Below are 14,760 nucleotides of genomic sequence, written 5' to 3'. Positions count from 1 at the left end.
CAATGGTGATTGCTTGGCAATGGAGGAGATTGGAGATGGAATGGATGAACTATGGTGGTGGATCTCCTTTGGTGTGGTGTAGATGGATCTGATGGATGGCGGCGAATGGCTCTCCCTTTGGCGTCGAGTCCTTCACAGAACTTATAGGGTTTGACCTCGGGAAGGCTACGACACGCAGTATGGGCGGATGGTACAGGCAGAGGACTTGCCCGTATCGATGTCCGTTAAACCTTCTGGAACCGTCTCTTTGAGCCCTGGTCAACTTTGCTGCACTTGTGACACGATTTTTTTCAGTAATTGCAAGTCCATTTGTCATTAAGACGTGATTTCCTACACACCATTCAAAGATAGGAGAGATTGCACATCTTTACATTAATTAGTCATTAGTAATAAATTGAGAGATAAACTTAATCGATTTTTTTTTTGACTTAGCTAAGGGTTTAAACGCGAAAAAATGTAGCGTATTTCAAAGCCATCAACACCTTATGCAGTGAGATTGTAGACTAATCAATGCATTTTGTTACATGAGATATATTGGAGACTGTGCATTGTTCTAACTTGTGTGTACCTTTTCTCTTGGAGTGCATGAAAGCAAGCTCGTGTGTCTAGATCATGCACCAAGGCGGTAGAAATCCTTGGAAAATGCACATTCAGCTTTTTCTGATGAAAGTAATATATTGATATCGTGAAGATATCAATCACATTCATCTTCTGCAACGACACAATACTATAATGGTAGTATAGATGTACACATCCAAAAAAAGAAGAAGAAGCTAAAATGGAAAGAAAAGTCCCGTGTTCCAGTCTTTGCAGCAGAAACACAACCACCGTCAAGACAACACCTGAAGTCCAGGTTCTCCAAAAGAGACGCCTCTAGAAGAAAATAATGTACAAGCCTCATCATCACCCGATCAAAGATCTTAGGTTTTCACCTTGAAGATATTTTCCGCTCTCAAAACAATGTCATTGGCATGGAGAGAGCTAATACTTTGTTGATCTGTGTAAGTCATCCAGAGTCTACATATTTATGGTGTGATTTTTTTACAACATATGACATCGAATTAGAGTTTTAAGGTACAAAAAACTAGGATACATTAAACTAAAACAGTTTATGCTTTTCAAGATGATGTATTTTAGTACACAACATCCGCACAAGATGATATAAAATAGGGCACGACTGACACTGATGGCAAGAACTCCGTGTGTACCAACTCGTTGGGACTCCAAGTGAAGAGTGTTGTAGCAAGCGTCTTTTCCCCACAAAGCGACTCGAAGGTTTATATCAAACTCTCGGGAAACTGGTTTAAAGTTATCTTTTGCTTCTCCTCTTCAAGCAATCTACAAAACAAAGTAATTTACTTGTGTCCCTAACTCCACCGTGTGATTGTGAAGCACAAGTTTTCGTATTAGTATAACTAAAATAACTTGTATATAAAGTAAAGTAGTCTATGACTAGGCAAGCAAGGTAAAATAATAATAAGAAGAAGCTTTTTTGGGGTTTTAGTTTGTGTTTGCTAATAGCAAAAGTATTTTTTATTTTCGGATTTAAGTAATATAGAAAATATTAATGATATCAATGGTGTTGGAAAATTGTTTCTTATGATTAAAATTGGACCGGGGTTCATTGGTTCACCTGTCTATTCTCTCATATGGTGTAGTGTACAGAAAACAGTTCATAAGCAATATGATATTGATGAAACTTCATTATGTGTATGATTAGAATTCATATGGGCATCACGTCCTATCATAGAAATGATGCAACACATATCTCTTGAAGTCCTCTAAAAAAGGAAAACTCCATGCGATCTAGAATTAAAATTAAGGGAGCATAATCTTAGGTACTTTGAAATGATGTTTGAATAACAAATATGCTACCTTGAACAAATAATATTATCCTAGTTGTCACTAGATAATTATAGCACATGAATTCACTTAATCCCTAGTGAGGTAACAAATGAAAGGTAAAAATCATGGTAGACCTCAAATTTGTTGTCACTATTCAATCACTACCACCATGCTACTCCAACTAATACACATGTTCCCCCGCACATGTTCTCTCATAGAAGTTGGATCAAAATAAGTAGTTCAGAATGGGGTACACATGATATGCATCTACTCATACATGTTACACATAATAAGATTCCAATCTCAAATATCAACTCATAGAATAAAGATCCATCATACAGATATATGACCATAATTATGTTGGACAGCTCATATGGTACTAGATCATTAATAGCACAAGAGAGATAGATCAAGATACTTCCACAATCCCATAGTCCAGATGTGGACTACTCCCTCCTCATCATGGTGATGATGGTGGAGATGTTGGAGAAGGTAGAGATCCCTCCAGCGGTGGCTCATGTGGAGTTTACCACTCCATGTTTCGTTGGTTCTGTCTCTGTTTTGGTTGTTCGGTGTGTCTACAACGCTCTACTCTCGAGATGCATTGGGGACCCTTATTATAAGCATTTTTAGGTCAAAATAATGAGTTGGAGATGAAGATGGATGGCTGGCGATGCTTGAGGAGGGAAAGAGGTAGGGTGACGCAGTCCCCTCCTAGGCCGCTCCATATGGGCTGTTTCGGGCCTTAGGGCTCCTCTTGTGAGGTTCCGGTGCTCCAGGTCTTTCTCTTCGCAGAATATTAAGACTAAAAAAAATCCAGGTCAATTTGACTTTGTTTAGATCCCGAGAGATAAAAATACACAAAACAGGAAATTCATATTCTGCAGAATTATAACCAAAATAAGGGGGATCATTGGTAAATCCCAATAAATCAACATAGAACATGATTATAACATTATATAAGATGTAAATACGTGGTAATATGTATCAATAAACTACAAAGTTCATGTATGTATTTTACAAGCATCAACCACACACATTTATATTTATCAACAACTGCATATATAGATGAAACAAGCAAATAATATGAAACTTCATCCGAAATATATCTTAAGAAATAAAACAAAATAGTTGGCGGCGGCCGCCTCTCCCGTCGCAGGCTGCTCGACGGTCGTAGATGCTTGGCATACGACGGTAGCCTCTATAGTCACAGGCTTCTCATCGGACGATGGTGTTCGCGGAATCGGCTGGAGGTCATGCAACAATGCCCTAGCTGGTCGCAGATGATCGGCGGACGACAACAAGTCACGAGAGGGTCGCACGACACCTCCACGGCAATCAATTTGATGGAGCGGCGGACCTCTAGAATGGATTGGCGGCCACGTGGAGAAGAGCCGGAATCGACCGGCGGTCGCACATCACCAGGCCCCGATTCAGGTTGATGGCAGGGCGGCAGTGGTCACCTAGAGCAGCAGGGGTGGGGCGGTGGAGGAGGAAGGCGTTGGGCGACGATGACGAACGATTGAGCGAGTCAATTATTCGCCGAGGTCAGTCGGGGGAGAAGGTGGCCCGGAGGCGTGGGGCTAAAATGAAATTTTCGTAGGGCGGTTGGGTATGCGCCCCTAGATGGGATTTTTTTTGTGGAAACCATGCGGTGTCCACAAACAAAATCCCATCCGCGCGGTGTCGCATAATTGCAGTACAAGGGAGCAAAATTGGGGGCTGACTCAATTTTTTTTATATCACCAAATAAGTATAGAGCACATGTTTGGAGATTTCTTTTTGGCCCCAAATGCCTTATATATAAATCACATTTTAGAGCAGCGAGCCTATTATTTATTATGTGTTAGAGATGCTCTTAGTTAGCCAATACCACTACACCGGTTGTGTCGGTGATCCGACATCCACCCCCGGGTCACACCTGGATCCGTATAAGAACGAACATTTAGTTGGATGGTTAGGAGTATGAGTGGGTGTCTGGTCATGACCGCTAATTCGGTCTTTATATTTCGGTCTATTTTGAATTAAATCATCCACAATTGTAGACCGAAATATACTTGTTACTTTTACTAGCCGACAGATTCAAATACCCAATAATTCGATTTTGAGTTTGGTCATGACCTAACAGTGTGATTGATGTTATTAACACAAAACTTCCACATTTTTTTATTAAAAAATAGTAGCATTTCAGTTGATTTTAGATTTTTTTCGCAATGCATATATAGTTATTAATTGGCAAAAATAAACATTCACCAATACCAAACAAAAATAAAACCACAACCATCGAAATTTGACCTACATACAACGATACCACAATTCATGCACATCACTCAATTCTACATCACTCAATTCTGGAGATTGGGGCGGTCTCACGTACAGTTCGGTCAGTTTTTTTCGACCCAAATTTTTGATCAGTGTTTTTAGTCTTGGCCTATTCGGGTTTGGTCTTGATCTTCTCGATTTTGGTTTTCGGATATCGATTTTTCTACCCACTCCTAGTTAGGAGGGCGGTGGCACCTAGCCCACTAAAGATAAAACTCCAAGTTTGATGCTTTAGTGCCTCATTAAGCTCGAGTTTTCTTCGGTGGGACATGAAGTTTCCGCTGATAGATTTTTTTTATGATATGTTCGTCAATCTAAATACCCGCTAGAACAGTCTATCGGATGAGGGTGTAGTGTGTTGGGGGAAGTAGATCAGAGATTACTTCTATTTACCAGGAGATAAAGGAGCTTAGTAGATTTATTTCTAGCATTAATTTTAAGTTCATTGGCAGACTAGCAAATGAGGCAGCTCATCTCCGCGCCAAGAGTGCTTGTAGTAATAGGAGAAGGTGTTGGTGGATTAATTATAAGCCACCCTTCCCTTCTTAGAGAATGTCCTGTAGAAGGATTGTAATCTCATTACTTAATCAATGAAGCTCGTTTGATCGAAAAAAAAAGAGTGTGTGGGTTAGCGTTTCTCCGCACGAAAAAAAGCACCCGCATCCACGCCCGGCTAGGAGAAGTTGGACTCGGAGTATTAGCCCGAACACGGAACACGGAGACGATATAGGATCAAAGCCGCCGCCCGCCGCATCGCATGGCCAACCGCCACTACGTTTTCGCGGATGACGTGGAAATCCCCCCAACGAGAAGGCCAACCACAGATAGGATGATCCCTCCTGGCTTGCCGCCGGCCGACGGTCAGGACCCCCCGGAGGTTTGCGTCTCCGATCCCTTCCTTGACCTAGTCGAAAATTGAGGGTTTTGTTTATTCATGGGTTCGATCTATTCACGAGTTCATCTATTCGAATTGCACAATAATGGCTTCAGATCTGCATGTTAGGCGATTTCTTTCTTCGATGTTGCTTGTTTAAGCAATTCGATCTACTAACTTAATCTTGTGTTGGATGCCGCAGGGGTGGACTCCGATCCGTATCCAGTGCCAGTACGTCACGGAACCCGACGGCACTCCGTCCACCCTGCTCCTCTACAGCAGGCCATGCGCTGCACCTCAGCACCACTGGCCAGACGCAAGCACCGATGACCGACCCGAGCGGTATGATGGTCGCCGGTGGTCACCCGAGCCTCTCGAAGTCGAAGGAGCGACGAGGGTGGTGCGCCTTGCCGAGATGCTCTCGCTGGACCAGCTCCAAGCCGACGACGAGTACCAACAGTTGGTGGAAGATGTCTCGGATGAGGCGCGCAGGTTCGGGGACCTGGTGAAGGCCGTGATCCCGCGGCCTGGCCCTGGTGCTGATGATCCGGTGGTCGCCGGAGCCGGGAAGGTGTTCCTGGAGTACGCGTCCCTGGACCAGGCGATCCGATGTTGGGAGGCCATGGATGGCAGGTGGTTTGCCCGGAGGCAAATTGTCGCTGGGTTCTACCCTGAGGACATGTTTGCTGCTGGAGACTACAGCTGTGACGGACAGAATTAGATTCAGTTACGAACTTTGTACTTGCTCCCTCCGCATAATAAGTGTCAGGTTTAGTCTAAATTTGTCCAGTCTAAATTTAAATGACTTTCATTTCACCTTAGGTCGGATTTTTGTGAGCTCAATTTAGGTTTTCCGTTTCCAGCTTTTTGTCCGGTTAGTTTCGGACCTTCCTTGTCTATCAGTAGTTCAGTACAAAACTTATACTATGGTTGTGGACCGTGTTTAGTAATCTTATTGGCTCATTTTAATTTTCTCCTACCTTCTTGTTCACTGGGACAGCCTTGTCTATCACGTAGTAATTTTTTCAAAATGTATATGACCAACTTTGTACTCGCTCCACAGTTTAGTTTAAATTTGTCCAATCTAGATTTAAGCTGAAGTCCTAACACTTTTAATAGATCGGATGGATAACTAAAACTAGTCCTAATGCATAGTATTATATGGCATTGCCATGCATATGATACTGGTGTGGGATACTATCTTTATAATACATGCTTTTATGTACTAGTAGTATTACAGACTTCTTATATTTATTGATTTGTGAAATATCAATGCAAAAATTATGTACAAGATGTATTTATTATTTTTTAGTTGTACGTGTTATGATAGGACATCTACGTACGATACCATTCTCGTATCATTAGTTAGCAGCACATCAGCTTGTTTTCTTTCAAGTTAGATGATATTACCTATGATGCCTTTATTGTGAATAATTTAAATAGGTACAACTAATATTACAACTATAATATGAAACGAGGGGGTGCAACATTTATTAATTGTACTGTCCTCATACTAATGCATCTACCATAAGACTACTCAGGCTAGCCATAGTGCTACTATCATAGTTACACTAGTAGGAAAAAGCTCATCTGTGGCACACCTAAAACCATATTTTGTGGCGCATGGGTTGGTGCACCACAAAATTAGAACTTCGTGGTGCACCAGCCCATGTGCCATTATGTGGCGCACCATCCAGGTAAGAAAACTTTCTGTGGCGCACACATCGGTGGTGCGCCACTATTTTTTTTTGGATTTTTTAAAAAGGTGGCCAGATCTAGATTTGGGACTGCCGGAATTTTTAAAAAATTTGCCGGAGGTGGGTGGGTGGTGGGGTGAGTTGAGGTGGGTGGAGGAGGAGAAGGAGGAGGCCGGCCGGAGGTGGTAGGTGGGATGAGGAGGAGGAGGAGGAGGAGGAGGAGGAGGAGGAGGAGGAGGCCGGCCGAAGGTGGAGGAGGCGGAGGAGGAGGCCGGTCGGAGGTCGAGGAGGAGGAAGAGGCCGGAGGTGGAGGAGGAGGAGGTCGCCAGAGGAAGAGGAGGAGGTCGCCGGAGGAGAAGGTTGCCGGATGAGGAGGATGAGGAGGTCGCCGGAGGAGAAGGTCACCGGAGAGGAGGAGGAGGAGGAGGAGGAGGAGGAGGAGGTCGCCGAGGGAGAAGGTCACCGGAGGAGGAGGAGGAGGAGGAGGATGAGGAGGAGAGGAGGAGAGGAGGAGAAGTAGAGGAGAGGAGAAGTGGAAGAGAGGAAGAGAGGAGGGGAAATGGATGCTACCATGTGCCAAAGGGTTCCAAACTTGGCTTTTCATGTGTATATGTCCCAAACCTAAAACAATGAAAAAGTAAATTGGTGAAACCTCGCGCGGAGAAATCTAGGGTGTAGACCCGCCGGAGACACATACCGCTGTTTTGGGGGGAGGAAGAGGAGAATGACCGCCGGAGCACTGGAATCCCACCATATCTTGCATGTGGACCTATGATATCTGTGAAAGTGTGGTGGAAGGTGTAATGGTGTAAAAATAGCTCCCCGGTGTGACCTTTCTCACATTTGGGCGATAACACTTATCAGATTCTCTGAAGCGCGGATTGCTCCAAAACTCTGATATATGTGGGGGATGAAGATGGCGAGTACTTTTGTATTGCATATGGGTATACACATTGTCTTAACTAAGACCAATAAATAGTCATCAAAAAGTAAAACTAATTAAAAAAATAAATATAAGTATTAGATGAAATAAAATAGAACAAAAAACAAAGGAAATGCCATATGGCGCACGGCAAAGGCAAAACGCACGGAAAATGATGTGTTGTCGTGCATCCCAGCTACGTGCACGGCAAAGGGTGAGGCACGACAATGCCCAACGCCTTGCCGTGCGTCAATTCTTTGCCGTGCGCTGTCTTTGTCCATTGCCGTGCAGTGTCCGTTGCCGTGTGCTGCCTTAATTCTTAGCCGTGCAAGTTTTCTTTTCCGTGCGCTCATGCCTTGTTTTGCCGTGCCTTTGTTCATTGCCGTGCGTTTTTTCCGGTGCGCACGGCAACGATTTCTTTGCCGTGCGGTGGCTCACGACAAAGATTAGCTGCACGGCAGCGCCTGTTTTCCCGTTGTGTAAGTTGCGTGAAAAAGTCAACAATAAGTGTCCATGTGGCCAAAAATCAACCGGAAGATTCAGCGTCTATTTGTGTGTTTTATGGACAGCCCTGGAACGATGACTTGCTGATATTTCCAGTCAAAAGTCTTTGCCCGGAACCACACGCTGCCAAGACTAGACTCTGCCTTCACCGGAACCACACATTGCCAATACTGGACAATGCATTCATCGAACCAAAACAATTGTATGCGACTATAAATCGGAGCTATATGGGCCGATAGAGAGGAAGAGATCGCTACATCAGGAGAAGTATGCACGTGATAGCCGTGCTGATGAGGGTGCTAGTGTTTGTTATAGTGGTTGTAGCCGCGATGCTCCTCACAATGGATGCTGTCGCCGTGGAAGGCCGGAGGATGTCGGTGACCGGAGTGGCGGCTCGGTGCCAAGCTCACCGGTCTCTGACCCCTCCCAGCATGTGGGCCACTAAATCATCAAGGTAGCAAAGCTAGTCCTCGACCGAGAAGCTAAAATAAGATGTGTTCTTTCAGGTAGTTCATATATATATATAATTTCATAGCTTCACATACGCTATGGGACTAGGGATCATTTTGTACTGCTATAATATTTGTGTATCAGAATCTTATGTCAAATGTTCATTTGGAACAGTCTATCTTGTTTAAATGGACATTCCTAAATTCTGATTCGGTGGTTCTCCATACTGCTTTCTTAATACTTCTTCCATTCCAATAAAAAGGTTTATATTTATATTAAAAGGTCAAGCCAAGTAAAGTGTAACCAAAGTTTTTGAAAAATGTGTCAACAAATATGATATTCCACATTCCTCCCAAAGGCCTTACAATTTGGCTACAAAATCCCCGAATCCGGGTATACCACCCACTCTCATATCTAAAACCACATAAAATACCCCCGGAGACCTCAAGGTGGTATTCTGGGTGGTTTCATGGGTATAAATGGTTGAGGTGGATATAATGACAGCCACGTCATACCGGCCAAGGTGACAGTGTGATACTGTTTTTCATTCTTCTCCCTCGATGAGCAGCCGCTCCCTCACGACCTCCCTCCCACCCTTCCTCTACCACCGCATCCAAGATCCACCGCTATAGCCTTTACTAGCGGTGGCTGCCAATGTAGGACCTGAACCACTCAGCCCCTTTCTTCTACCTCGACATGCTACTAAACTCACACAAGAACACAATATAGATAGGCAATTGGGCATTGGGCTATCTCACACAGACCAAACTTTTTCTCATTTGTCTCAGATAAACTACAGATAACATGATCTTTTCTCACTTCTCTCAAATAAACAGCCGATTGCATGACTTTTTTTTTGACACAATCTGGACGCTCACACACACTCACCTACGAACTCCTTCTAGTGCTTTGATAATCTGAGATCGATAAAATATTTTGGTGTGTATATTTTCTAAGATTCGCATCTGTGGCCTAATAAAAACGTTCTCCGTCCAAGAACACGTTACTAAAAGATAATTATTTTATGTACCATATTACTAGGCTTATGTTAATGGCTTGTGCTTCCATGCATAGACCTTCAAGACTGAAATATTTTCCCGAGTCAAACATAAGGACAATTGAGATTAAACGATACCTTTTCAGGATTAAGAGTAGGATGGCTGAGATTAAACGATATCACGATACCCCTTTGAAGGTTTACACTATTTTAAGATTTGGGAGTCTATGGAAGCACAAGCCTATGTTAATTTCATCGAAACCACCCGTTGTGCAACTCGTCACGATGTATCTTTACATACAAACAAAAATGTTCAAGAAGAACGATTTACTTATTTGATTTTCAAAGTGTTGTGTGGTTTTCTTTATTATTCGAAGTTCATGTGCAAAACTTTCTACACCCATGAAGTGAATAGTTTTTAAAAAGGGGGAACAATCTTTGCCCCAAAGAAGTTAATTTCCCGGTTGGTCTACGAAAAGCCAGACGAAAAGTTTGGACGTGTGTGCAATTACCAGCGTACTAGGCTGTGATGTAGTTGCTAGTAAAAATACCAGCCCAGACATAGGAAGGTTTTCAGAAAATAATCCTTCACACTATTTGGTTTTCAGAAAATAATCCTTCACACTATTTGGTTTTTAGAAAATAATCCTTCACACTGATTACTACGCCCACCAAGTGAGCATACGTGCAGGGCAAAATCCATACCAAAGTTAGTTATCATTACCCCATTTTGTGTAGAGGGTCGGGGTTCATCTCATCATGCATGGAGAACAACTTCGCGAACTAGCATTTCAAAAATTTATGCTTAAGTCAAGTTTATATTCTTTTATTAGTGTATGCATAGGTCCAAGTGGACTTGGCTGTGTTTATACGAAGGGCTATAGAAACAAGGGTGCACACTGCCACCATTTTGTTTTTCGCAAGCACTAGAACTACATGCAAACTCTATATGGATCTATTTTTGAGCTTGGACCGATTAGCCTCAGTTTTTTAACTAACGTTTAGGTCATAAACTATGAAAGAAAATACTTGGAAGTTAGCAAGTGAGGTTCCCAAAAACGAGGACCAAACATATAAAAATTGCATCTATAATCATCGTCAACAATTTCATAGGGACAATTAACATCATCAACAATTTCATAGGAACAATTAACATCACAGCGATGCAAATTCAGTTACGGCCGTGATCAGTATAGGAAAGTGTACCTACAAGCTGCAGATCGACTGGATTTACTTGAGTTGATCTGCGCAGTGACGGCATTCCATGCCCACCACTTCTAGGCTGCACACGAAATGAAATTATCTGCGAAAACGGTGGTCGCATGTCACTATGTGCGCGTCCCGCCTCCACCGCCGCAACTGAAGTGGCGCCTCCCAATTCGTCTGCTCCTGCGCTCGCCGCCGCAGCATATTCCACACCCGCTCTAATACCGACAAAAAATTTCTTCCTGTTCAGCCTGACTTGCTAGATGAAGGCAATCACAAAAGTGAATTAGATAATGTGTCTAAGTGCTGTCAGCGCATATGGACTACCTTTTTGAAGATAACACGATGGATGATATCTGCTTACCACCATAATTGGATGGGAAACTTGGTATATATGCCCACTTTTGAAGATTGTATTGAAAAACAAGTTACCGAGAATACACCCACTCTAATAACAACTTAGCGAGATGTCAACAACCAACTTAATTAAACCATGATGGTTCCAATCAGTTTCTTAGCTGCACCACACTGAGCAATCACAGAATTGTGGAATAAATATCATGGGAAGAAGACCACCACAATATCCCCAAACCTACAACTCACCATGGTACAGCGGCCAGACCATTGCATAGCACGAGGGAGAACCTAAAACTTACCAAAATCAGAGGTGTAGCGGTGGATGTAGTCGAGGCATGCAACGAGGTAGTCGAAGAAGGGGTCAGGCTAGCCGCAGCCTACCACGACACCACAGTGCGGGATGCCACGACCAGCCCAGGCCAACAGCAGCACAACACCACTGTAGAGACGAGGCATCACAGGGAGGCCGAGGCAGCATGGTTCACCTAGGGATCGATGTTGAAGTAGAGGTGTCGGGTCGAGTAGTAGGAGCATCGGAGGGTGACACCGACGAAGAGAAGATCGGGGGTGTCGAGGGTGCAGCCGCAGGTGGTGGTGCGGGAAGCAGCACCGACAACCCGATCTTATGCGGCTATGGTTGCCACGGGGCGCGCCTAGGAGCCGTAGTGCTAGGGCGGTGGCATGGAACCACTGGAGACGTCTGTGGAGGGGCGACGCAGGCGAGTGGCGGGTGCTGGAGATGCCTCGTTGTTGGGAGGGTCGAGGATGTGAGCTATGAAGGAGCATGGGGGCCTCCACGGACGAGGTATGTACCCTATATAATGGGGTGTGACTATTTCTCAGTCAATTAAGAACTAACTTGATTCTCAGTCAGATGATGTATAAAATCTCAGTTGCAACTTATAACTAACACAAATCACGACGAAAATTAAATGGTGTAGAACTTGACTGAGCATAAAGTTAATTAGTTCTCAGCTAGCTAGCTGAGAACTAGCAAATCCCTATATAATGCAATGAAAAAGACCAGAAAACCAGCCAATATTGCTACCCCAAATTCTCTCTAAACCCAACTCGAATTAGAGGTTTGTTTACCTTGTAGAGATTCTTTTTCAAAGGTCCATCAAGACCCGCCACGTGCGTACTTACATCTTCATCTCGTGGACACATAGAAGGAAACAAGATGTGTATACAAAAGCAATAAAAAACTCAAGGATATGAAACAGCCCCTTCATATAACTCTAAAAAGAGGGGAACGAAGAGGGAACTTCACATGCTAATCTCACAACGATAGTATGAACGGATCATGCATACTTCACTGAATACATGAAAAATGAAAAGAGAAATATTACTGCTGTCCTTTCCCATGACAAAAAGATATGCAAAGACACTGAATAGTTACCAATACATTCATCAAGTACTCAGATAATGTAATAAGCTTTTTACCGAATATTTAAATGCGTTACTTTACGTCAAAACTTCCGTACACAACTTAACATATAAATTCTTATCCTACACATCATTCAAAAACCCCACGGCAAAGTGCTGGTTATCAATTTATCATCTACTCTAGTTATTATTAAATAATAAAATATGCTACATGCGACGCCTCGCGGCATGCATATGCTCACAACAACATGCATGTCGCAATCCGGGCTAATTCCACTAGATATTGGAATACAACACGCTGCATGCCACATCTGGCCTTGTTATTAACATCTCAAACAAGCATGCACGACATACTCACCAACATCTACATGCCACGACTGGCCTTATCATGTAGTACATCTCAATGAACAAGCATGCACATATCCAACATGTCCCAATCGAACCAAATAGTACGAGTTATTATTCAGGAAAAGTAAATTGTATTAACCCGTAGTCATCACGAATCAAAATACGACTTGATGTCCTTTGTTCAGTAACGTAGAACTAATCTCGACCAGCAATCGTTCGGTCACTCACACGCAAACAGTCTGCTCATCACATGCTTCCAAGGAGCAGTAGCGGGATGCTCTGCTCGTTTCTGAAGCAGTCGGTCGGATCCGCGGCCGCCTTCACCTACGCGAGCCTCTGGTAGTTGCTCATGAAGCACCGCTCACCCTAGGCCTTGCCGTTCTCGAACGTACTGACGTTGCCATCTACTACCGCCCCCAACCCTCCGCCCCCAACCCTAACCCTCCCGCACCCCGCCCTCCGCCGCCGCCGCCGCCGGTAGCGCCGCCCGGGGCAAAGTCCCTCGGGGCATGGCGGCGGCGGGGGCCCTTCCTCGTCGCCGCGTGCAGATCGGCGGCCGGATCCCCACCTCCTCGATGCTTGGCGGAGCAGACTCGCGTGGGATGGGCGATGGCGGCGGCGGCCCTCCTCCCGTCGGCTGTCCCCTGGCGGACCGGTCGGCGCGGGTGGGATGGGCGGCGCTGCGGTCTCCCTCTTCTCGTCGGCTTCCCGCAGCACTCCGGCAGGGGTTGGTGGTGGGCGGCGGCCAGACCCTCGGTCTGCGCCATGCCATCCACCCCCGCCTCTCGTTGGTGCGTGGAGGCGATCTCGGGCATCTTCCGCGACACGAGGGCGCCCGGGGCAGCAGCCTTGGGTTTGTCGGAGGAGGTGTCCTCTTCTTCGCCGGAGAGGGTCGGCCTGTGGTTGGCGGTGGTGGATTTTTGATCTATCATCGCTAGTCGGCGGTGAGTTGGAGGTGCATGGAAGCCGGCGATGGTGTCGCCGGTGGAGGGTTGGGTTGGCCAGCCCGGGATGGTCGCCGACGTGGGGGTCCGGCCTGAATAAAGGTGGCGGTCCTAGGGCCTCTCTTGCGTGAAGAGGAGGACCTACCGGAGGCCTGGACTCGTGATCTGGCCGGAGGGTTGAGTTCCGGAAGGCTCTGCCGGCGAATGTAACAGTGTTTTGCCTGGAGTTTGCTGGATCAGAGGTATTCGGTCGTGCGCACCCATGCGTTTATTCCGATCGTTTGGTTCTGGAGGGAGCGGCGCGAAGCTCTTTTTCTGTGTTGACATCAAGTGACTATGGATCCATGATGAAAGTCGGAAGAAGAGAATTTCATGAAGGCCGGAGGGGAGGACTAGCTAAGGGAGGTTCAAGTCTCCGCGCTGTTGAGGGGCTTGCTTGGTGTCCGGGCTTCACATCAGCGGTATGAAAGTGGGGGCGACGACACATGTGAAGCGCAGAGTCCTACCTTTCAGGGTGAAAATCCAAGGTCTGGCCTTAACTGGTTGTGCCTAGCAGTGACCTTGGTGGAGGCATTGTTTTGAGAGTGGGGACTATCTTCAGGGTGAAAACCTAAGATCTTTGATCGGGCGACGACGGTGTTGGAGCACTGTTCCCTTCTTGGAGGCGTCGTTTTTTGGAGAATCTGCAATTCAGGTGTTGTCATGGTGGTGAATGTATTGCTGTTGTTAGGTGTAATAACCCAGAACATAGGAACAACGAAGGGTAGATTTAGAAATGGGATGTGCATTTCATCGCAAAACAGGGGAAATTTTCGCGCCTTATTGCAACTAAACCTAAGAGGGATCGAGGTTCTCTCTCATTTTGCACTTAGGGTTAGGCAATGTGAGTTAGGGAAATTTCGACATGA

General features: G+C 45.1%; 1 protein-coding gene and 1 pseudogene across 1 annotated transcript; one reads left to right on the top strand and one right to left on the bottom strand.

Moving 5' to 3' along the window:
* The first annotated feature begins 4,937 nt into the window (after nt 1–4,937).
* LOC124705426 (splicing factor U2af large subunit A-like) lies at nt 4,938–5,991 on the top strand. Its single transcript, XM_047237152.1, has 2 exons — nt 4,938–5,044; nt 5,244–5,991. Exons 1-2 carry the CDS (start codon nt 4,997–4,999, stop codon nt 5,760–5,762), a joined length of 567 nt encoding a protein of 188 aa, XP_047093108.1. The 5' UTR covers nt 4,938–4,996; the 3' UTR covers nt 5,763–5,991.
* Nucleotides 5,992–13,154: 7,163 nt separating this feature from the next.
* The window catches only part of LOC124648872, a 35,435-nt pseudogene continuing 33,829 nt past the window's right edge, over nt 13,155–14,760 (bottom strand).

This window comes from Lolium rigidum, chromosome 4 (genome assembly GCF_022539505.1).
Source record: "Lolium rigidum isolate FL_2022 chromosome 4, APGP_CSIRO_Lrig_0.1, whole genome shotgun sequence".
Lineage (NCBI taxonomy): Eukaryota > Viridiplantae > Streptophyta > Magnoliopsida > Poales > Poaceae > Lolium > Lolium rigidum.
This window is presented reverse-complemented; position numbering and strand designations above follow the sequence as displayed.